General features: G+C 41.3%; 4 protein-coding genes across 7 annotated transcripts; 2 read left to right on the top strand and 2 right to left on the bottom strand.

The window, feature by feature from the left end:
• Positions 1 to 6,186: 6,186 nt before the first annotated feature.
• LOC115752047 (COMPASS-like H3K4 histone methylase component WDR5B) lies at positions 6,187 to 8,657 on the bottom strand. 4 transcript variants are annotated; one of them, XM_030690080.2, is made up of 3 exons: positions 7,905 to 8,657; positions 7,202 to 7,514; positions 6,187 to 6,482 (listed from the first exon to the last, which is right to left on the bottom strand). In XM_030690080.2, the coding sequence occupies exons 1-2, from the start codon at positions 8,568 to 8,570 to the stop codon at positions 7,224 to 7,226; spliced, it is 957 nt and encodes a 318-aa protein (XP_030545940.1). In that variant the 5' UTR covers positions 8,571 to 8,657; the 3' UTR covers positions 6,187 to 6,482; positions 7,202 to 7,223. The 4 variants fall into 4 exon arrangements, with proteins under 4 accessions (XP_030545940.1, XP_030545942.1, XP_030545939.1 ...); XM_030690082.2 differs by having other exon boundaries at positions 6,187 to 6,447; XM_030690079.2 differs by having other exon boundaries at positions 6,187 to 6,494; positions 7,905 to 8,656.
• Positions 8,658 to 11,096: 2,439 nt separating this feature from the next.
• On the bottom strand, positions 11,097 to 14,219 carry LOC115752041 (pre-mRNA-splicing factor 18). The gene is made up of 2 exons (XM_030690070.2): positions 13,313 to 14,219; positions 11,097 to 11,770 (listed from the first exon to the last, which is right to left on the bottom strand). The coding sequence occupies exons 1-2, from the start codon at positions 14,138 to 14,140 to the stop codon at positions 11,357 to 11,359; spliced, it is 1,242 nt and encodes a 413-aa protein (XP_030545930.1). The 5' UTR covers positions 14,141 to 14,219; the 3' UTR covers positions 11,097 to 11,356.
• Positions 14,220 to 14,541: 322 nt separating this feature from the next.
• Positions 14,542 to 19,001, top strand: LOC115751994 (N-terminal acetyltransferase B complex catalytic subunit NAA20). The gene is made up of 6 exons (XM_030690008.2): positions 14,542 to 14,717; positions 14,835 to 14,925; positions 15,793 to 15,925; positions 17,540 to 17,609; positions 18,548 to 18,608; positions 18,710 to 19,001. Exons 1-6 carry the CDS (start codon positions 14,640 to 14,642, stop codon positions 18,799 to 18,801), a joined length of 525 nt encoding a protein of 174 aa, XP_030545868.1. The 5' UTR covers positions 14,542 to 14,639; the 3' UTR covers positions 18,802 to 19,001.
• A 446-nt stretch (positions 19,002 to 19,447) lies between these two features.
• LOC115751993 (fatty-acid-binding protein 1) lies at positions 19,448 to 22,916 on the top strand. The gene is made up of 4 exons (XM_030690006.2): positions 19,448 to 19,999; positions 21,056 to 21,305; positions 21,667 to 21,758; positions 22,405 to 22,916. Exons 1-4 carry the CDS (start codon positions 19,615 to 19,617, stop codon positions 22,542 to 22,544), a joined length of 867 nt encoding a protein of 288 aa, XP_030545866.1. The 5' UTR covers positions 19,448 to 19,614; the 3' UTR covers positions 22,545 to 22,916.
• The last annotated feature ends 655 nt before the right edge of the window (positions 22,917 to 23,571 follow it).

Below are 23,571 nucleotides of genomic sequence, written 5' to 3'. Positions count from 1 at the left end.
TTCTTTTAGGTTGCTGGTCTGTTTACACTAATCCGTGTGGCAGCACTTTGTCTAGCACTAGGAGTATTCATTTCATATGTAAATAATTCCAGTCACATTGTAGGGCTACTGACCGGCTTCCTTCTTGGCTTCATCCCGCTCGTCTGTCCTCAACAAATAATTTCAATATTTTTATCCCGTGCAATGCATGTGCAACATACGTGCAACTCACATGTGTGAACTCGCGATATTATTAGACAAGATATTACCTTTATCACTCTTGGAATTTTATCAAAAGTATGGCCTCTCAAGACGTTATGCATGATCAATAATTCACGAAAGAAGTTGGGTGAATCAAAACTTGCTGAATCTTAACACTTGCCTTTATGGATGAGGGTTGTGGAGGGGTACAAGGTGGTGTACAAAAACAAGGTTGGAGATTGATCGCTGCTATGTGCTTGCATGCTAACGTCATTCATATACTCTCAAACAATTTGACCTTGGCCTTGTTTGGTTTCAGCATATTCCGTTTTGATAAATAATAAAGCGAGAAACCTTCGGTGCGGTACACGTAAGACCAAACCAATCTCGACAAAAGATGAAAATAAAAATGAATCGAAATGATCTCCGAATTGATCGGAAGATCCTACTAATGATTTCACATTCTCTTAATTACGTTAACTTTTTAGTTTTGCATAGCATTTGAAAAGGATAACTGTATTTAATATTATTTTTGGGGGTGAAACTATATTAATTATTGAAAGCTATATTAGTTGATGCATCTTTGTTTATCCATGCTGAATTATATTGGTCGTAATTTCATATTAATTGGGTTGTGATTGGCGCAGGAAGTACGAGTGGGAATGATCTACCTATAGTCCGTATTCGGTGGAAGCATCCCGTCTCTACATTTTTATTCGTAAAGGAATGACAATCAGTGCTTCCTGTGCTATCTATCGTATATCGGGGTGTTTTCTAGAAAAATCGAGTATTGAAATTGTGGACTCCATCACGATTATGAGAATGTCCCAATTAGACATTCACAACAGGAATTGGAAATCCTCCCACTTAAGCTGATGAAACTTTGCCCAAACAAGATTCAATATCGAGACCAGGCTAATTTTCTTTTTAAAATTTTTTAAAAAACTTTTTCCGTAAATTTTAGTGGCTACTTCAATCCCCCATAAGCGCCTCCTTTTGACATGTTTCTTCACCACCTTCTTCTTCCCATCTATGAACGAGCGACCATCTTCATCCTCCACCTTTTTTTTTCCATCCACGAACGGGCGACCATCTTCATCCTCCACCTTCTTCTTCCCATCTGCGAATCTTCTTCCTCCTCATTAATATGATAAACAACAATCAAGTTGCAATGTTCGCCTTTAAGGTTGCAATCATTGCTGGCCTCCTGATCCCGGCCATCCCGGCCAACGTTTGCTGTCTCAAGCCATCCCACCTGAGGGTTAGCTTCAGCCCCATGGGACCGACGGTGGCCATCGCCTTTCCACCGGCATGAGAAGGAGCTGCCGAACCCAGCATCTCCCCGCAGTGAAGGAAGTGGTGCGTCACTAGACCATGTAGAGTAGCTAGCAATCAATCGTATAAAAGATCCATATGATAGCTCTTTGTACCTCCTGTTTAACCCACATTCACCAGCACTACACTGATTACTACACAGTACAACATTTTATGCCACAAGATTTTCGCTGGTCTGTTTACACTAATCAGCTTGGTAGCACTTTTTTTAGGACTCGGAGTATTCATTTCACACATAGATAATTTCGATCACATTGGAGGGGTACTGAACGGCTTCCTTCTTGGCTTCATCCTCCTCAACTGTCCTCAGCAAATAAATTCAATATCTTTATCCCGTGCAATGCATGCGCTACATACGTGCAACGGACGTGCAACTCACATGTATGAACTCACGATATTGTTAGAAGAGATATTACCTTTCTCAATCCTGAAATTTTAACAAAAGTATGGCCGCTTGAGGCGTTATGCATGATCAATAATTCATGAGAGAAGTTGGAAGATATATGACCTTTCTCAATCCTCAAATTTTATCAAAAGTATGGCCGCTTGAGATGTTATGCATGATCAATAATTCACGAGAGAAGTTGGGTGAATCAAAACTCGTTTAATCTTAGCACTTGCCTTTGTGGATGAGGGTTGTGGAGGGGTGCAAGGTGGTGTACTAGAAACGAGGTTGGAGATTGATCGCTGCTATGGGCTTGCATGCTAACGTCATTCGTATACTCTCAAACAATTTGACCTTGGCCTTGTTCGGTTTCAGTCGATTCTATTTCAATAAATGATAAGGCGAGAAACCTTCGGTGCGGTACACAAAAGACCAAGCCAATCTCGACAAAAGATGAAAATAAAAATGAATCGAAATGATCTCCGAATTGATCAGAAGATCCTACTAGTAATTTCACGTTCTCTTAATTACATTAGCTTTTTAGTCTTGTGTATCATTTTAAAAGGATAACCGTATTTAATATTATTTTTTGGGTGTGAAACTATATTAATTATTGAAAGCTAAATTAGTTGATGCATCTTTGTTTTTCCATGCTGAATTATATTGGTTGTAATTTCATATTAATTGGGTTGTGATTGGCGCCAGAAGTGCGAGTGGGAACGATCTACCTATAGTCCGTATTCGGTGGAAGCATTCTGTCTCTACATTTTTATTCGGGAAGAAATGACAGTCGGTGTTTCTTGTGCTATCTATGGTAGATCGGGGCATTTTCTAAAAAAATCGAGTATTGAAATCGTGGACTCCATCACGATTATGAGAATGTCCCAATTAGATATTCACAATAGAAATTCGAAATCCTCCCATTTAAGGTGATGAAACTTTGCCCAAACAAGATTCAATACCGAGACCATGCTAATTTGCTTTTTAAAACATTTTTAAAAACTTTTTCCGTAAATTTTAGCGGCTACTTCAATCCCTCGTAAGTGCCTCCTTTTGACATGTTTCTTCGCCACCTAATTCTTTCCATCTATGAACGAGCGACCATCTTCATCCTCTACCTTTTTTTTTCCATCCACGAACGAGCAACCATCTTCATCCTCCACCTTCTTCTTTCCATCTACGAATCTTCTTCCTCTCATCAATATGATAGACAACAATCAAGTTGCAATGTTTGCCTTTAAGGTTGCAGTCATTGCTGGCCTCCCGATCCTGGCCGTCCTAGCCAACGTTTGCTATCTCAAGCCGTCCCGACCGAGGGTCGGTGTCATCTCGATGGGGCTGACGGTGGCCATCAGCTTTCCACTAACATGAGAAGGAGCAGCCGAACCCAGAGCATCTCCCCGCGGGGAAGGAAGTGGTGTGTTACCTGACCGTGTAGAGTAGCTAGCAATCAATCATATAGAAGATCCATATGATAGCTCTTTGTACCTCTTGTTTAACCCGCACTCACCAGCACTACGCTGATCACCGCACAGTACAACGTTTTATGCCATAAAATTTTTGCTGGTTTGTTTACATTAATCCGCGTGGCAGCACTTTTTTTAGGACTTGAAGTATTCATTTCACGCATAGATAATTCCGATCACATTGGAGGGCTACTGAACGGCTTCCTTCTTGGCTTCGTCCTCCTCGTCTGTCCTCAGCAAATAAATTCAATATCTTTATCCTGTGCAATGCATGTGCGACATACGTGCAACGGACGTGCAACTCACATGTATGAACTCACGATATTGTTAGAAGAGATATTACCTTTCTCAATCCTGAAATTTTATCAAAAGTATGGCCGCTCGGGATGTTATGCATGATCAATAATTCATGAGAGAAGTTGGGTGAATCAAAACTCGTTGAATCTTAGAACTTGCCTTTATGGACGAGGGTTGTGGAGGGGTACAAGGCAGTATACTAGAAAAAAGGTGGGAGATTGATTGCTACTATGTGCTTGTATGCTGACGTTGTTCATATACCCTCAAACAATTTGACTTTGGCCTTGTTCGGTTTCAGCCAATTCCGTTTCAATAAATTATAAGTCGGGAAGCCTTTGGTGCAATACACAAAAGACCAAGCCAATCTCCACAAAAGATGAAAATAAAAATGAATCGAAATGATCTCTAGATTGATCAGAAAGATCCTACTAATGATTTCACATTCTCTTACTTGCACTAGTTTTTTCGTCTTGCGTAGCATTTGAAAAGGATGACCGCATTTATTATTATTTTTTTGGGTGTTAGTTGATGCGTCTTTGCTTTTCCATGGTGAAATTGATTGTAATTTCATCTTAATTGGGTTGTGATTAGCGCCGAAAATGCGAGTAGGAACGATCTTATTATTGGGTGTTAGTTGATGCGTCTTTGCTTTTCCATGGTGAAATTGATCGTAATTTCATCTTAATTGGGTTGCGATTGGCGCCGAAAATGCGTGTAGGAACGATCTACCTATAGTCCGTATTTGGTGGAAACATTCTGTTTCTACATTTTTATTCAGGAAGGAATGACAGTCGGTGTTTCTTGTGCTATCTATGGTACATCGGGGCATTTTCTAGAAAAATCGAGCATTGAAATCCTAGACACCATCACGATTATGAGAATGTCCCAATCATATATCTACAACAGAAATTCAAAATCTTCCCATTTAAGTTGATGAAACTTTTCCCAAACAAGATCCAATACCGAGACTAGGTTAATTTTCTTTTTTAAACAATTTTAAAAAAAAATCAGTAAATTTCATTGGGTACTTTTTTTTTTTTAATCGGAAGTAGCAACTTCAATCCCTCAGAAGCGCCTCCTTTTGACATGTTTCCTCACCACCTTCTTCTTCCCATCAACGAACAAGCGACCATCTTCATCCTTCACCTTCTTCTTCCCATCTATGAATCTTCTTCCTCCTCATCGATATGATGGACAACAATCAAGTGGCAATGTTCGCCTTTAAGGTCGCAGTCATTGCTAGCCTCCCGATCTTGGCCATCCTGGCCACCGTTTGCTGTCTCAAGCTGTCCCGACTGAGGGTCGGCATTAGCCCCATGGGGCTGACGGGGGCCGTTAGCTTTCCACTAGCGAGAGAAGGAGCCGCCAAACTTAGCATCTCCCTGCAGTGAATGAAGTGGTGCGTCACCTGATCGTGTAGAGTAGCTAGCAGTCAACTGTATAGAAGATCCATATGATAGCTCTTTGTATCTCCTATTTAACCCACATTCACCAGCACCACACTGATCACTGTACAGTACAACCTTTTATGCCACAATATTTTCACTAGTCTGTTTAGCAAACATAATGTGAAAAACCTCCTTTTGTTCATTATTGGTCTTAAGAGACAGTGAACCATCTGGCAACTTTTGTGAGCCATTAAGTTGCTCCAATCATGCTTAGGCTCAGCATCATACGTCCAACCAAATCCATGTCTCTCTTCAAATTCATGAGAATATTTGGATGCATAAACAAAGTAACTTGTTGGGTACCCAACCTCGAAGTACACATCTGCATTGAGAATATGACTAAGAAGTAGTAAAGAAAGAAAACTCGCGATTGACAACCCTGTCAATTAGCAAAGCAAATTGCGTGTTCGTCTCCCATAATTTAATGCAACGGTAGAGATTTATCCGACTGGTACCGGGTTCAATTTTCATGGATTGCAAATCCGCTTAAAGGAGTTGGCTTCGACATTGTTTTACCAATATTCGACAAGAAAAATCCATTTAAATTTATTTATAAACTAGAATTGCTTGGTAAAATTCTTTGGGAAAATTTCGAATAATTTTTCGAAATGCCTTCATTTTATTAAATAAGAACCAGAAGTAAACCTCATTTAGAATAAAGATATGAAATGCTTCCATTGTTTCAAAAAAGAGCAAGCCCGAAAGGCATTTTCGTCCTTTTCATTTTTAAATTGTTTTCCTTTTTTTTTTTATGTTTTCCTTTCCTTTTATCTTTTCTTTTTCTTTTCCTTTTTCTTTTCTTTTTCCTCTCCCCCTCCCTTGGCCATTGCCACTGTTAGGCAGGGGTTGTCCTTGCGTAGGCAGGCCAAGGCGACCAACGTCCTCCGCCTAGGCTGTTACAGTCGCTGGCGTTGGGAGAGGGTTCCTCGCCTGGCCGAGGGCAACCCTTGCCTGACGCCAGCCTCGCCAGTCTATTCATGCCACCATATTTGAAAAAGGAATGAAGTAGGATTGCCACCGTCAGGACAACCCATTAGATATATAATTCAAGCTGAGTAATTCTCAACGATGGGGAGAAATCAGTACACAATGTATCAACATCTACTAGTACATTGGATAGTATATATACCACATCGAGTATCTATGCTGTATCATAAACTAGTCACAATTATCCCCAAAGGATTTTCATTAATAATTTCAGACTTAACACGGTCATCCTGCTAGTGGATCTAAGTAGCCTTTGGTAGATTATAGCACCCATCACATGCGAGGATGGCAAAGCTTGAACCCACATCGGAACAAGGAAGAGTACTTGGATTGCTCAAGCCCGCTTCACCTGCAAATTATCCTCCTCTACATCCAAGGAAACAGCTTGAAATACAGCTACAAAACCATGTGAAAGAGCACAGAATAAGTTTAACAATTGTCCATGAATGCAACATCAACAATTTGATAAAGAACCCGAAAATATGTTAAGGTACATAGCCCTGATTATCAATTGACATGCGAAAGCAAATGAATGAATTTAGAATCTTCAGAAGACTTGAAGCTTTGAACCAGGAAACTAATTCAAAGCAAGACTACCAGCATCTTTGCTCCTCAAAGACAAATTTGCTTCCCTAAAGCTAGATCAGTAAAACCCAGTGCTTTTATTTCATGGAAGCCACCAGAATCGTCTCTGTGTGCCATGAAACCCATGAACTTCTATGGGCGACTCTCATATCTGTCAATGCAGTTCCATCACACTCAGATGACAGGTTGTATTAGATCATACATGACAGATATAAAAGAAACTTTCCTATTCACTGAATCCTTATTGATAAAGCTAATCTGCTATTCTCATGAGTTTTGCCGGGGGTGGAGAGACGGACAAGAACACCAACTGTAAGCAAGCTGAAGCAACCTAGTCTCACTATCCAGCGCCAAGAAGGCAGCAAAGCAAAAGATAACTACTACAGGTCTCAAAACAAGCACTTTTTCACAGTTTTCAATTCCAGGGAACAAAATGTACACTAAGCAGAGAATGCTCCATCCACATTCTTTCATTTTCCAAAGATGCAGGACATTTTAAAGGGGATAAACAATCTCACCTATACATCACAGCCTATGCAGTTAAGCATCTTGAACCCAAATTCTCACAGTTCTATCAGAATCAAGGCCAGCAGATGCAATCTTGTTCTCCGTCGGATGGCACGTGACAGAAATGACTGTATCAGAGTGGCCTTCGAGTTTCTGAATTAGGTTCTTCCCTTGGAGATCCCATATGCAGATGCACCGATCCTCCGAACCACTAACAATGTACTTTCCATTTGTAACAGAGAATGTAGAAGTCAAACAGTAGACACTGTTCTTATGACCAGCATAAATCTTCAAGAACTTCCCGGTTGCGTAGTTCCACAGCTTCTGCAACCCAACGCAGAAAATGTTAAACAACTGGAGAAAAATTGGCGATGCCAACTTCTACTAATCCACTAAAATTTCTTCCCTCATAGCATTCATTTGAAAGCATCATAAGAACAGAACATAACACAAAGAAACATCAACTTCTCCCTCTTTAATTAACTTTCTACGGATATAATCAAAACTATCTAGCTGGTCCAACAACAGGATTCTGAACTCATCAGGAAAGCACATGAATGTAAGCGAAATTCAAACTGAATTGAGCACAAAATCTTCCAAAGAAAAAAATTTAACCCATCAACGAGCTGAAAACTTACAATAATCGATGGCAAATGCACAAAGTTCCACAAAAATATATAATTCAAAGAATCCTTGAAAAAAGAGAAAACTTACGAGTGTGTCATTGAGAGTGGCGACGAGAATGAACTTGCCGTTCGGCGAGAACTTGGCGAAAGAAACAGCGGGCACTGTATCATCGATCAGCGTCTTCAAGCAAGCCCCGTTCTTGGTGTCCCAGATCTTGCACGAGCCGTCGTGACTCCCCGAAACAATGAGCGAGCCGTCGCGGTTGAAGTGCACGGACGTCACGGGCATGGAGTGAGCCCTGATCACGTTGAGGCACTTGCCGGTCTTGACCTCCCAGATGCGTATCGTCTCGTCGAACGATCCGGAGACGATGAGGCTGGACTGGGGGTTGAAGTTGACGCAGAAGACGAAGTCGGTGTGGCCCCGGAGGGTCTTGAGGCAGTCGAAGGGGGATCGGGAGGACCAGATGCGGAGGGTGCGGTCGTCGGAGGCGGAGCAGATGTAGTGGGAATCGGAGGACCAGGTGAGGTCAGAGACGCCCTCGGAGTGGCCGACGAGGCGGTGGAGGAGGGAGAGGGTGGAGGAGGACCAGATGATTAGGGTTTTGTCGAGGGAGGCGGAGGCGACGAGGGTGCCGTCGTTGGAGAACTTGACGCAGGAGACGGCACTGGAGTGGCCGGTCAGGGTCTTCAGGTGACGGTAGGGTCTGTAACCCGGCGGCGGGGCTAGGGCGGTGGCGCCACCGCTGGCCATCTTCTCTGATCAAGCTGGTTAAATTACATGGGAATTTATGTCCGTTTGGGACTGCCATTTTATAGCGTGGATTGAGAGACAAAATTAGGCGGTGTTTGGTCCGTTAATAAGGCATTAGTTAAGATAATATATAATAATAAGAGAGAATAAAAATTATGAAAAATTTGTAATATTCTAGAATTTTTATTTGGTGAAAATTAAATAAAGAACTCAAGAAAATTAAGGAATTTTGTTTTGTGGAAAATGAATCAACTAGAGAACAGTGTCCTAAAAACGAGCGGTTCTAATCGCTTGAATTAATTAGTCAATGAAAAAAAAATATTATTGATAGCAATTTATATTTAAACATTATGATGAAAATATTTTTTATTTATTTATTTTTATAAGAGATAAAAATGATTATTTTTAGAAAAATATTTTTAAAATACTCATTTTCTGTGAAACAAATGTAGCCTGAACAACAATACCAAGTATATGCTTAGGACTTTTAGTGTTGATTAGTCGACTACCGCGAGCCCACGGCACTTGCGGTGATCCACCCATCGACCATCATCGCATACCATCGTGTTCAATAGAGAGGGAGACACGAGCTTGAGATGGGATTGAGAGGTCAAATCTAAGGTGACCACCACGACAAGGTCGTCTAACCACCATGAGGTGGTCGCCAATGACAGGTTCACCGTTGGGGTTACCTTAGGTAGAAACAAATTTTACTCACTAAAATTCTTATTCATTCAAGTGGGATGATCTCTAAGGCCCAGATTCGATTGGTTTTAAGTTCGCAGCAGATGTGACGATAAGTTATTTTTTCCCTCCAAAAGGCTTCTTCAAAACAAATTCAAGATCAATTTACTCCAAAAACCAGCCTGGTTAAATCGGTTTTAGGATACAATTGCCGATTCCGGCTTTGAAATCGAGAACCGCATCCCTCCCTAGAACCAACTTGGAATCGAATTGACCATGGTTAAATAGTCTCCGGTCGGTTTCGAATTGAACAGGATCTGATGCCGACCTCGAAGTTTTATATGGTCCTCAAATCTTTTTCCTTCTGTCGCAATTTTCCTAATCGGTTTTGCAACATCCCGTAGATTTTTAGAAGTATGTTGCAATGTCGCCAACAATAATTTTTCTTTACCTGGTTTGTACGGTTCATCGCAGTCAATTTTCACCCAGAGCTCCGAGATTTATGCCGTTGGTCGAAGGTGATCAATTGAGAGCTATTCTAGAGGGGAAACATATCCACCATAACAAATGGATAAAAGGGAAAATTTTTATAAAAATCAAAAGAAATTTAGTTTAAAAATAAAAAAGAACAATTACAAGACAAGTAAATAAAATTAAAGAGAGAGAGAGAGAGACATATAGGGACTTCCACAGTCGATTTTTCATGACGATGCTGACGGTTGCCGTCGCTGACATTGCCACAAAGGTCTCCGATGGCAATGTAATTGTGATCATTGACGCCTCAAAGCGCATGGTTTGAGAGAAGTGTAGTTAGCTCGAGGTGCCACACTTGTTAGGGAGAGCGCAAGTAATTCGACGTTTATGTACAACTTTGATCGAGAGAAGCAATCAATGTGGCGTGTTTTATAGGGCAAGCGTTGGACATACATGTACATCCCAAGGAAGCGGCGAGGATGGCTCAAGAACACAAAGGAAGTAACAACATAGCCAGCAAGAGGGCGTTCTGGAAATAGGGTGGAGAAAGAGGGTCATATGTCCAATTTCCCTTGTATGCATGTAGGCTAAAAAGTGAGATTTTGTCCCATTGGCATGAAGTGTTTGTACTGAGAATGAGATAATTATTTATCTTGCAGGATCTTTGAAAGGGAGGTTGGCCTTCTGTGCACAAATTTATCAAGCTGAAATCACTCTTCTGACTGTGACCATAACAAGCCACAACCAATTGTTGTGCTGAATGAAGTGCACATCTCACCCGAGGAACTCGGCGTGATAGTAGTACGGTTGGTGACAAGGATGTGATTCACCTTACTACTTAGAAATAATCTCTTTGAGAGAAGGTTAGCCTGGTTTTCCGAGTCATCAGGCAGTATATGAGCATGCCCTCCATCAGGAAAGTTTCGGCCGTAATACCCAGGCATGTTGGATCCCCGCTCCCTTCATTTGTTCTCATCGACTCAGGAAGGTGAGGGCAGATCGCAAAAGGATAGATCTACCTCGCTATGGAGGTCGACTCTGGCAACACTACGCAGGTTTGCCCTCGCTTGGTCTGCGCTATTCTGCTCCTGGTGGCCACATTACTGCTCCATCACGTAGCCAAAAAGTGCTACTTTACTTCATTTATTTGCCAAATTGGCACCTCAATAAGAATGAGATTTCAAGTTTGGAACAAACTCAGATGCAGTATGTTAAGAACAGGTTAAGAAAAATTAATTCTCAAGTGCCCCCGGTCCTTGCTTTTGACCAGATCGGAAAGGAAGACTTAAATGGATAGCACGAGAAATTATTGCATGATTCACAATATCCTACCATTAATTATGTACATCTCACTATGAGAACCACGTAATCAACATCTCAGTTGGACTAAATCCACATGGTCTATAGACCATACAACACCTTTTTTGCCATAGCATGAGAAGAGAAGTACAAACTCATCTGGATCACAATGAAGGCTTTTCAATCCGTAGCAGTTTCCAAAGCCTCACCATATCCAGGATAAAATCCAGTCGACAAAGTATCTACAGCATTGTTAAGGTTGCAAATTTGTAAGGAATAAGACAAACCGGAACATAACCTTCAGATCAAGCATCCTACACGAGATTGAACTAGCTTTCCCAAGGTGCAGGCATCAACCGGAGCTTTTCCTCAGCAGCTTGATTGCCGGCAGGAGCCCGCTCTTCAGCCAGCAATGACTGCAAATCGCTACCATTGGCCAAGCTGTTGAACTCAACAGCTTTCGAAGGCATGGTTGGGTATCGCCGCTGGCAGAAAGTCATCAATCTCTTGATTGATTGCAGGTACTTACGGGTTGTCTCGTCATTCATGATATGGGCCACACTGTTCGTGTAGATCTTCTCACGAGCCGAACGTTCATGGATACCAACCATAGTGACGCCAATAGGCCAGGGTGCATTTCCAATGGCCAATTTTATGTAATGATCCATTCCTGCTAGGTAGTCTCGCTTAATGCAACAGTCAACAACTATCATCAATGCTTGCCGGATATCATCAGGGAGAATCTGGAGATTTAGATAACCAGAGATGAAATCACTATAAGCTCACCGATTTGTCCACTTGTAAACTGCAAACAAGAGAGAGACCAGAAAAAAAAAAAAAAAAAAGAGTGTCCACTCATAAACACAAGACACAGATTATTTATGCATTGTCGACCCACATAAGAGAAGGAGAAAAAAGGATTAGTTCATTCATTATGTCAGAATATCTGCTCACTCAATTACCATATCCACTATGACAACAACAAAAAATTACCATATCCGCACCCGAGCAATACGAACTGCTTTGAATCTAAAAAATATTCAATCCCAGTTCCCTTCAACTCCAAAAGATACAAATGATGCCAACCAATATAAAATCCCATGACAAGTTCCAGATTTCAAATGTATCCACAGTAATGAAAGAAAGCAAAGAAAGTTCACTTTTCCAGGAGCTGCCTTCTATATGTAAATTTAAGTGAAGCTAGCTGACGCACAAAACTAAGAAACTATCAGCCAGTTAACCTGAGTGGAATTGAATCTTTGCATAAAGGAAATTATTTTCATTACTAGTAGCATGAGGGGCCAATGCCAGTAACCTCAAGGAAGAGGAGAGGTGTGTAATGTCAAAGTTCCACATGGTATAAGCATCAACCTAAGAAATATTTTCAGGCAAGGACAGGTGTAACAGAATGGGTGAACAAAAATGAAAATTCCTAGCAATCATATCCAATTGATATAATAGTCTCGGCACAATATTTTCCACATTAGGAAATTGCGCTATACAGTATAGGGAATAATGTGGACAAGAGAGTGAGGGCTTCTACCATCACCTCCTTGTTCATTCAGAGTAACAAAGGCTGATACTCAAGCACAAGGGCTTGGCTGGAGGCAGTCTATTTTCTGAAGATAAGAGGATTGGGTTCAATTCTCATCTTTCCCCTCCATATCTTACCCAAAAAAGAAGGGCTGAAACTCTTGTTAAGACACTTGAAATGTAAGAAATCCAGATAAGAAGAAAGAAGCAAACAGATGACAAGGTTTGGAACACCGTGTAGGCAGACCATTTCAAGCACCAAGATTACTTATAATGGATTAATCTCCTCACAGAAACTATTCTGCTAATGACAGAGAATTATTACTTTCACTATCATAACACAACAAACAATGAGCACCGCCACTCCCAGATTGACAATCAATCGCAAAACCAACAAAGGAGTAAGCATGAAGAAACTCATCTATCACACTAGTGCATGAAACTAGATCCATCTCCCTTAGTTTTCAGTAATGTTGAGATTGACAACTTTCGTCCCATTGTTTAGGTTTCGCCACATGAATGAAACACTCAAAACTTCCAACAAAGAGCAAGCAAGGTAGCAAGAGACAAGAACAAACAACCACGCATCTACACTTCAGGCAAGTCGATCATCCGATATCACAAGAAGTTTTTCCCAATAAGTAGATCACAATAAGTGAAAACGGACATCAACTTCCCCTTTTGCCTTAACAATAAGTTAAAAGACAGTAGAAATCTAGTCAAGACAACATCTTCAGGAACAGTAACCTCACCTTCTTCCTGCAAAACTTGAACAGCGGATTCAGGTACCTCGCACACTGCTTGAAAGTCGCCACCATTGACTTCCCCTTCGCTGTCCGCTTCTCTGCTTCCGGCATCTCATCCAACTCCTGCTTCCACTCATTCAACAACCTCTTGAAAAACACCAAGATCTTATCCTCCTCGCACAACTCGTCGAAATTTGCCTTCATCCGCTTCAAATCCTTATCGGCATCGACTCCGCTCGACCCTCCATCACCACTCAGCTCATCCTCACCCCTCCTGCCCTCTCCGTCCTCCCCTGCGCCGTCCTCTCTCTCCTTCCTCTTCCTATCGCCCATCATCCCGCTCTTCTGCCGCTTCCTCAGCTCAGCGATGTCGCGGAGGAAGTCGTTCGTCTGACCTTCGGTCATGTCGCTGTCGACCTCGAACAGCCCCGCCTTGAGGACGTACTTGAGCCGGTCAAGCCGAGCGTCGTCGTCCTCGCCGAAGAGCGTGATAGGCTGTTTCAGGAACCGGAGGCGGCGGATCACTTCCTGCCTCGGCAGGACCATGTTGTCGATGTTCTGCTCGTGGGTAAGGGAGTTGGACGACGCGGCCGCGGAGGTGGAGACGGCGGAGGAGGAGGCGGAGACTGAGGGGGAGGGATTGGGCTTGGAGGCGGCGTCGGATGAGGAGGAGGATTGGCGGTGGGATTTGGCCTCGAGCTCGCGCTTCTCCTGCTCGCGGAGCTTCTGAATTTGCTTCTGCTCGATCTCGGAGCGCTTGAAGATGCGCCGGCCGCCGGTTTCTTCGGCGAGGGTTTGGCGCTTCTTGAGGAGTTCTTGCTTGAGGATGTCCATCCTAGGGTTTCGTTTCGGCTTCGAGATGGACGGGAAGAGGAGGATGAGGAGGAAGAAGAAAAGAAAGGAGGATATACTGAACCGCGACGTATTGGTAATCCGGTCAATTAGTACCGGTCCAGGTCGGAGTTTAGCTCGGATTATCAGTCGCAAGACCGACTCCTATCCTTAATTCCTTAGTACGTCCGGTCCGGTTTATATATCTCAAATAAATATGAAAATAAAAAAATTTATGATCATGTTTTATTTTTTTTGGCATAGAAAACTGAAATTCTCAAAAATTGAATTCTTTTTTCAGAAACTAAAATTGATTTTTTTTTTCGTGGGGTAAAAATGGATAAAGATTAAAGATAAGGTTAAACCGGGTTCATGTTTTAGTTTTACTTAAACCGGATTACAGAGCACTAGCCTAAAAAACTCAGTTGACTCGGAAGATCTCTGAAATCGGTAGTCATCTGGTGCTGTCGTCGGTAGGAGTCGTCCCAACGCCAAAGGAAAGATGACGACGATACGCAGATTCTGCTGCGACGACCTCCTTCGCTTCGCGTCCGTCAATCTCGACCACCTTACCGAAACCGTGAGCTCTTCTTCTTCCCCAATTCTTCCCCGATTCCAACTTCGTGAATTCAGCCGCAGGACTGGCTCTGAGGATTGATTTTTTTTTTTTTTGGCCTTCTTTTTGCACCCACCGCAGTTCAACATGTCCTTCTACATGACCTACTTGGCGAGATGGCCCGATTACTTCCACGTCGCTGAAGGTCCCGGCAAGCGAATCATGGGTTACAGTGAGTGAGCTGGAGTTTCATCTTGTTTTTAGGTTCTATGGATGTCCTTGTCGGTTCATATGATGTTCTTGTTTTGGATTTCATTTCTCACTTCCGTATTTTGTTGCCTGGGGAGATTGCGCTGCGTAATTTCGTGCTCTTGGAGAAAGAACCCCTTTTGTCGTGGGCTTATCGGAGTGTATGTTGGCTTACAAAATTTGTGTTTCCAAGCGAGAATTTTGTAATTTCTTACCGTGTACTTGTAACTGTGGGAGGGATTTTTGTTCCTTTTTTTTTTCCATCTCCATGTCTCTCTATCTGATGCACACAGAGACATATAATGTGTTCCCAGAGCAATGCGACCTGACATTGGTAGAGATTAGAGTATATATGATAAAGTAGTAATGGGTGCAAGAATTAGCATTTGCCCACTTGATGCTGTAGGGTATAGGGATAGGAGTTTTGGAAGCTATGACTAAGTTCACTTAATCCTTACACAATTTTTCGATGCGATGATATAGTTGCTGTGCTGTTATATGGGATTTCGTGTTGATAGAACATGTGCCGTCATATGTTCTTAGGTGGTAATTGTTCATTTAAAGTGATCAGAAGTTTGATGGAAGCTTGTAAATTGGAGAGAATTATATGACATATAGAGACGTGAATCTAAGTTGTGTGCTTTTATTTTCAATGAATGTGTAAGAGTAGGATGGGCAAGTCTGGCAAGGGTGATCTTATGATGTGGGATTGCAGTGTTTCCTCCCTCTGTGCCAGCATTTCACTGCTGTTGTAGCTTCTTTGTCGGTCTTTGCTGTAAAATTTTCCCTCATATTATCAAGGCATAACTTGGTAAAACTTTCGTTTTTCCCCCTTTGCATGTGGATGCAGTTATGGGAAAAGTTGAAGGGCAGGGTGAATCTTGGCATGGACATGTAACTGCTGTCACTGTTGCTCCTGAGTATCGGAGGCAACAGGTGGCCAAGAAACTGATGAATCTGCTGGAAGAAAATAGTGACAAGATGTAAGAGAAATGCACAATTTTATCTTATGCCTTCCATTTTCCGTTTCTTTTGTTTAGAAAAGCCTGATTTAAGCAATGGTTAATCTCTTCATCGCTGAATTTGTATGAGCTACCTTTTCATTAAATGACCAGAGAAATGTTTTAGCCTTATAGACAATGAATTGTGATCATATGTGTTTTAGTGTACCTGCACTGGAACTCCAATGCCGCTTCAGCACTGTTCAAGTGAATAATTCCCTAAATTTCTTCAGAGGATTTGGAGCGTAATGTGGAGGTGTTATTTTTATTGCAAGTCTCTCTCTCAGATAGTAAAATAAAGAAGAGAGAGCAAGAGATTATAATATAGAGTACGGCATAACGAGAAATGGAATAAATTATAATATAGCGTATGATATAACGAGAAATGAAACTTTTTATCGTCTTCCCTATTCTATAATTGCATAAAGTGTATGCGGTTCAGTTTAAAAGGAGGACTATGGTATTGCATTGTTTGATATATGCAAAAATCTTTGGCCTGACTGCGCGAGACTTGTGCATGTGCTATTTAGTAATCATGGTATTGTGAGCTCCTGTCTTTACTAAGCAGGAAGCTGTTTGATGGTAGAATAGCTACCATTTTGCTATTGGTCAAGTCATTTGAGCCACAGTGAAAAAGTTGTTACGGGGAATTCAAGGACGAATGAACGACGAGGCCCTAAACCTTTTAAGTGGTCCCAGATTGGTGAACCGTGAAGAGACATTAATAGTTCTTCTGTTAGTGCCAAATGATGGATGGGGTGAGTCATTTGGGCAAGGGTCATGGAGTAGTTAATTATTCATTGAGTTGCTTTTTCAGTTGTGGGCATACAGTATACAAGTTGAGTTACAAATACTGGATAACACATGAAACAGGCAAGATGGTTTCTGTTTAGGCTTCTCCTGCCACTGATACAAGCCTTTTCACCTAGCAGGTTAAAGTTGTCGGTTCAGGTTCTTTGGGTCTCAATGATTTCTATGACTTTTTTAACTGAAGAAAGAATACTTTCTTTTGGAGTGATTCCATTGACATTGGTTTCTCTCCCTCCTAATGGTCACATTTTGGCTAAACAAGCAATCTTTGGTAAGTGCTAAAGTCACATACTTCCAAGTCCTGGCCTTGATTCCTTTCAGCATATCCTGCCACATGTTTGATATGTTGTCTTGATTCCTTTGAACTACTTATTTCAAATTGATGGCAAATCCAGCCATATTTTTTATATGTGGTCTCGTGAGCCAGGAGTTCTTTTCCCTAGTGCATTAAATCATCTGGAAACTGACTTGGTGATTGAATCAAATGAAGACTTGGTTGTTTTGTTTGTTTCAGTGGTGAATATGAGTTTGTGACATCCCACACTGTTTCTCTTCCTTTGTGGGAAAATAGGCAGAGCAGACACTCTGCTTGTTCATATGCGTTCACCTATTTCTTGGATAAAATGTTAGCTGGACCTGTCTATTTAGATTCTGACTTTTCTATACTGCCTAAACATTGATAACGTGGTTTTTTTCCATTTTATTGATTAATATAAGCTGTATTTATTAGGAGGTCATGTGCTTTCATTTTCCAATATTGACACTACAAGAACTTTTCTTTGGCAGTGATAAGGCTTATTTTGTTGATCTGTTTGTGCGCGCATCAAACACTCCAGCCATAAAGATGTATGAAAAGGTGAACCTTTTCAACTAGCTGAGTTCTTTGCTCATCTTTGAAAAATTTTTGTTCTTTCTTGTTCTTCTTAGTCCTTTCTTTTTTGTTTTCCGTCAATAATGCTGTAGAAAAGAGATGCATTTTTCCGATGTGCTCAGACATGAGAGAACTGCATGCATTATAATGGTCAAGGGATTAGCAGCCAAAACTCTTTTAATGAAAAGAGAAGCCCCTAATTTATGTAAACAGTTCTGAGCTTTAGGAGTTTGTAGCCCGTTTCTCCAGCTCCCATCCTTAAGTTCAGGCTCTCTGTAACCGTCAGCCGTGATTCAATTGACTTGTGAGGCACCATAACGATGCTCAGCGCTACGCGCGCGATCATGGGAAGTGAAAGTTCGTTAGTGCCTTGCAGAATCTCAGCCTTCGTTTTACTTATAGCAAATCATACAGAGTAATGTTAGGTATATTTATCATTAAGGGAAAAGACAAAAATAATCCTTGAACTTTGGCCCTGCAATGCCATTTCTGAACTTATAATTAACAAATTGGGTTAAAATTCAAGGACCACACTAAATAAATTAATAGTTCGGGGACGATATTGCACATTGGACCGTAGTTCAGGGACCATTCGTTTAATTGTACATAAAATAATCTACTAAAATGTCTATTGAGTAATGTTATAACCGCGCCTTTTAAATAAGTTGGTCATGCTCAATATCCAATAAAATTCTGGTGCATGGCATACTGAAACAATTTAGTAGAGCAATCTTAAACTTTCCAATATACCTAGCATTATCTTGAATTCAAACGAGTTAATCATTGGATGTGTGTGGTGCGATGCTTGCACAAATGCGCTATTGTGTAATGGGGAAATTTGTTGGCAATACTAATTCGCTACAGTCAGGATTTACTTCTTTACTTGTTTTATTGTACTCATCTCTTTGTTCCTTCTTTCTCAGCTTGGATACGTAATTTATAGAAGGGTGCTCCGCTATTATTCTGGCGAAGAAGATGCTTTGGGTGAGTCTCCATTCTCACCCTAATGAGATGTTCGTCTGTGAATTTCATTCGTTTCCCGATTGATTGCCACCTCTCTCAACAATCGCCATCTTCATCTTCAGATATGAGAAAGGCATTGTCTCGGGACGTCGAGAAGAAGTCCGTCATTCCCCTTAAACGGCCAATAACTCCCGAAGAACTGGAGTACGACTAGAGATGCCCTTTTTTACTTGCGGACGAGGATGATGCGTTAGTATTGCTCCCCCTCTGTGGTTGGTTGCAGGACCTTCTTGTTCGCATGGATACACCAATGGAACCATACCCCTGCTCCTGTTTAGTTGAATATGTCGACAGTGATTTTCAAATGTCTCGAAGACGAGTCATTTTTGTCTGAACTTGCGTTTGCCTTTTGCAGTAGTTTCCAAATGGTCCGAGTTCAGTGTCTCGCCTCAACCAGACCAAACTGCTTTCTCCTGTATCTTTGATAGCGAGTCTAACTGAGTAGGAGAAACATATGATCCGTTTCGACCCTATGGGGGTAACGGGGGACTCGGGGAGGTGGCATCGACATGGAACTTGCGAGTGAGCTTGCTGTGAACACAAACAATGCGAGACTAAAGTTTAGGGAAATATTGAATATTGTTGTCATAGAATTCATGACATAAATTGGTTATGTACCAAAAGTTCATGAATTGTATTGAATAAATTAGAAACTTCGGTTAAAATTTAAAGGGTATATTGAATAAATTTTAAGTTTGGAAATCGAAATCCATCAATTATTTGGGTCGTTTTACCTTTTTCAAACTTGTTTGTTCGGAAACGACCGCAACACGCCATTCCGCAGCTTCTCACACGAAATGGATGTTTGCTGTCGGATCGGAAGGAAGTCTGTGTAGCTGCGAGCAATGAACATGCCAAAGACGGCAGGACACATCGTCAGTCCCAAAGTCCAAAACTTTGAGCACAGCACAAGTCAAATTCATTTTCCTGAATTCTCGAGGAGAGTGTGAAGAAACCGAGCCAAGCCATGGTCTCTCTTCGCTTCCCTTTCTCGTTTTCTCAGCCCCCCAAGCACCCTCTCCCCCGCTCCTCCCCCTCCGCCCTCTCCTTCGCCGTCGCCACCGCCGCCTCCGTGGCCGCCGGAGCCGCCGCTGTCGCCGCCGCCGGCATTGCCGCGTCCCGGGACACGCGACGGCCGTTCCTTGAGAACGCGCTCGATTTCCTCGTCTCCAGGAGCTCTTCCTTGCCCTTGTGGTGCTCGCTCTCTCTGGCCGAGAATTCTCCTCCGGTCGTCGAGTCGAAGACCGGTGCGTCGTTCCCTTCCGTCATTGGCGGATCGCGGCAGCTCCTGGGAGTCGGGTTGAGGAGGAAGAGCGTGCTGGGGTTGAAGAACATCGATGTCTATGCGTTCGGTACCCGCATTTCCGCTCCTCTTTCTGGGATTCATGCATTATCTGTTGTCTCTTCTGATGTTTCGACCGTGTCTGGAGATTGTGCATTCTTGTTAACTTGGGTGAAAATACTGTTTGCTTAAGAATTGGTGTCAGCTTGATATTTCTGTATCTGGTGTGTTTGTGATTACTGACTTGGTCATGTGTGCGCGTGCCCTGTCTGCGACCAATCATCTCATTACAGCTTTTACGTTGTCCTTTTTGAGGGCTGATCACGCGTATTCTGGTGAAAAATCAGCACGTGAAACTATTCCTGAGGGGGCAAAAAGGAAGCAACTGCCGGGAATTGTTCGTTTAGACAGAGATATTCATGGGCAACTCTGGATGAGCGGCCCGAAATGAACAAAATTTGTTTACCCTTCATTGAAACTGGGGATCTACCAGTCTTTGCTGGAGAATTCTACAGAAGAGTGAACATGACCTAGAGCTTGCTTTTATGGAATCAGTGCTCTTGCTTGTCACAGTCAACGTTTGGGATCCGTTGTTTTAAAGATTACAGTATAAAGGTCCCCCATGCATTTAAGACATCTCAAACCTTTTCAAGATCCGTTGCTTGGTTATTTTGTGAATGATCTCGGTGGTTGCAATTAATTTGAGGCATTTGCTATCTAGAATTTTACAGGTTTTGGCATTCTCCACAGCTTACTAGACTCTCTCCTTCATAGTCTATGAGTGAAGTCCAGTCGGTTCGTTTTTCATTACATGTATCCATGGCTTTACTTAAAGTATAATCCACCACTTAGTTTGTGCTAATTTTCTACTGTACATGATCTGCGTTGCTTGAACACTTGATTGGCTGCCACCATGCACATCCATTTCCAGATAATTAAAGAATATATCAGGTGGCTATTTGCTTGCCTAGTGAACATCACCTTGGAATAATTATTATTATTTTTTTTACTGTAATCTTTCTAGACCAAACCTGCTCTTCTGCATTAGCTTGTGGCACTTAGTGCACCATAATATTGTATGCTTCGAGGTATCTGCACAAGCACTAATGAAGCTATGGCTGTGAAGGTGTATATGCTGATGATAAGGATGTAAGCAAGTTGCTCAAGGAGAAATATGGAAAACTATCCATTTCTGAGCTCAAGGAAAGCAAGGAAGTGTCAGAGGATCTGATGGAAAGTGATATATGCTTAACTGTCAGGCTTCAAATTGTATATGGAAAATTGAGTATTAAATCCGTACGCAGTGCATTTGAAGAATCAGTCGGAAACAGACTAAAAAAATTCAGTCCAGAAGACAATAAAGAATTGCTTCAAAGGTGAGTTGAGGTTTGGCAGCTGTAAATAAAGTGAGGAATTTTGATTCAGAAGTATCTGAAATTAAAAAGATACTGGACGCATGAACCGTTCGAGCTCCTTCTCTCCTAAATGACTTGCTTCTACTTGTACATTTTTCGGTGTTTTAAGATTCGATCAATTTCATGTAGAATATTATTCCATATGGTCAATTATTTTCCAATTGTAGTTAACGTTTTATCCCTGTCTAATGTGGCTTTTTGTGAATTTCCCCCATGATGTTGCTCTTTCTGAGAAAGACGTGTTATTGTTAAATTTTTTACTCTTGTGCATCTAGTAAGATGTATCCCATATCCGTATTGACTTCTAAAGATGAATCTGCAGATTTACTTCCCAGTTCAAGGATGAGTACAAAATACCACGAGGATCTGTGATAGACCTGTCCAGAGACCGGGGTCATGTACTTCGCACCACTAGTAAGATGATCTGATAGATTGCTTGAGACACTCAGATTGTACCATCTTCTTTGATGAAGAACAGTTCTATTCCTCGTGGCTTGTGTTTCTCTAGCATACAATACCTCAAACACAGCATACAAATTTTACCTTCAAAGTAAAGTTAAAGAATATGTGACTCGAATCCTATTGAACCATGGTCATTGCAATTGTGCATATTCTTATATTAGTCCTTCCTCTATGGAATAGATACATTTTAAGTTCACATACTTCTCGCATAAACTTCATTTTTCCTGTTCTCGCACAATTGTGTTAATTGATTTACTCTGCTTGTGTGTGACTAATTAAATCTTTATTTATTTATTTGTATACTGTAGTAGATGGTGGCTCTTTCAAGAGTATGTGAGCAACCACCCTGGAAAACACAAAGTTGAATGAGAGTGAGCTACCGTTGTATGAATTAGTTTTAGAAACACGGCTGGTGGAGAAAATTATTTTGACGAAAGGCCTCGATCACCATTAATGCATTTGTTGTAACTACTCGCTCTCTCACTGACCAACTCATCAATGGTGATGAACGCATCAGATACAAAGTCATATCTGCTTTGGTTGATAGAAAAACTTTGTATGACATTGCTTGATGCTTCTTGCAATGGCATGTTTGCAGTTGATGGGAACGAGGTGGGAAGCATAGAGAGCAAGCTTCTTTGCCGGTCGATTCTGGACTTGTACATCGGCGAGGATCCTTTTGATAGACAAGCTAGAGAAGATGTCAAGCTGAACTTGGCTTCTCTCCTTCAAAAGTGACTTGGTACTTCTTTCCGCTGTTCGTTTGCAGGAGAGACTTGTGAAGACGGATCCTTAAACATACTTTTTTACCTGTACTCTTACTCTCTTGGTCGACCTAAATAAGAGTTGCGTTCCACTTCATTCCAATAACTCGGGAGCTATAAAGTTTACAAGGATTCAAACATAGAAGTGGTACTTCCTTTTTTTTTTCGCGTAATTTGATCTACAATCACAGCACATTGTTTATGGAGTCAGCTTTGGCAAGGTTATGCTGGTTGTGGTTTATGGAATGAAAATGTTCAAATCTAGTATCCAGGGGCATGAGCTGATAAGACATTGTTTTCTTAGAATTCATGTTTTGTCCATATAATGGATGCTCAAGTTTCGTCAGATTGTTTCATCCAAAGCAGTATGCATTATTCTCACCCACATTGGGAATGATAGAATGGAAATAGGATTCGATTGGTTTTATTTTTATGTTGAAGGATAATAATAAGTAGGGGTGACCCCAAAAGCCAAAAGTGATCATAGGAATTCTATACATGTTCATTTTGAGACATAAATAAATCATTTATTTTGAGTGGTGGGTTCGCCATAATTCTTTCGACCGGTTACGAAGAAAAAGTAATTGAAAAGTATATGGTCGAAATTGATAAGAGCTATCATTCTTTCGGTTGAAAATTTCTTCTTTCATAGCAACACTTGTTCTTGTTATGAAGTTCTTACCAAACATTACAATTGGGATCATGTGTAATTATGATCAAAATCGATAGTGAGAATCAAAATCAGGAGTGAGAAATGTTGATCTCATTCTTAATCTTTTTTTTTATGAAATGATTTTTTATTGAAAACTAGTTATCGGAGAATTTTACATGTGGATCAACATATGCTCGAATGCAACTCCATTTGAACCCCCGTGACACTAGGGCGAAAACGTATTCAACATATATTATTCAAGCGATTTGCTAGTTCAAGTAAAAAATGCCCATAAAAAAGGAGGCAAATAAAAATAAAAGGATTTTTTTTTAATGTTTTTGTTTGGTCT

The sequence above is a fragment of the Rhodamnia argentea genome, chromosome 7 (assembly GCF_020921035.1).
Source record: "Rhodamnia argentea isolate NSW1041297 chromosome 7, ASM2092103v1, whole genome shotgun sequence".
Classification (NCBI taxonomy): Eukaryota; Viridiplantae; Streptophyta; class Magnoliopsida; order Myrtales; family Myrtaceae; genus Rhodamnia; species Rhodamnia argentea.
This window is presented reverse-complemented; position numbering and strand designations above follow the sequence as displayed.

Coding starts and splice junctions, on each gene's coding strand:
- LOC115751994 (XM_030690008.2), top strand. CDS start 14,640: ATGACGACGATACGCAGATTCTGCTGCGACGACCTCCTTCGCTTCGCG. Junction 14,926..15,792: donor CAAGCGAATCATGGGTTACA/GTGAGTGAGCTG, acceptor ATGTGGATGCAG/TTATGGGAAAAGTTGAAGGG. Junction 18,609..18,709: donor TGGCGAAGAAGATGCTTTGG/GTGAGTCTCCAT, acceptor CTTCATCTTCAG/ATATGAGAAAGGCATTGTCT.
- LOC115752041 (XM_030690070.2), bottom strand. CDS start 14,140: ATGGACATCCTCAAGCAAGAACTCCTCAAGAAGCGCCAAACCCTCGCC. Junction 11,771..13,312: donor TCAAGTTTTGCAGGAAGAAG/GTGAGGTTACTG, acceptor CTAAATCTCCAG/ATTCTCCCTGATGATATCCG.
- LOC115751993 (XM_030690006.2), top strand. CDS start 19,615: ATGGTCTCTCTTCGCTTCCCTTTCTCGTTTTCTCAGCCCCCCAAGCAC. Junction 20,000..21,055: donor CATCGATGTCTATGCGTTCG/GTACCCGCATTT, acceptor ATGGCTGTGAAG/GTGTATATGCTGATGATAAG. Junction 21,306..21,666: donor AATAAAGAATTGCTTCAAAG/GTGAGTTGAGGT, acceptor ATGAATCTGCAG/ATTTACTTCCCAGTTCAAGG.
- LOC115752047 (XM_030690080.2), bottom strand. CDS start 8,570: ATGGCCAGCGGTGGCGCCACCGCCCTAGCCCCGCCGCCGGGTTACAGA. Junction 7,515..7,904: donor CCACTCTCAATGACACACTC/GTAAGTTTTCTC, acceptor GTTGGGTTGCAG/AAGCTGTGGAACTACGCAAC.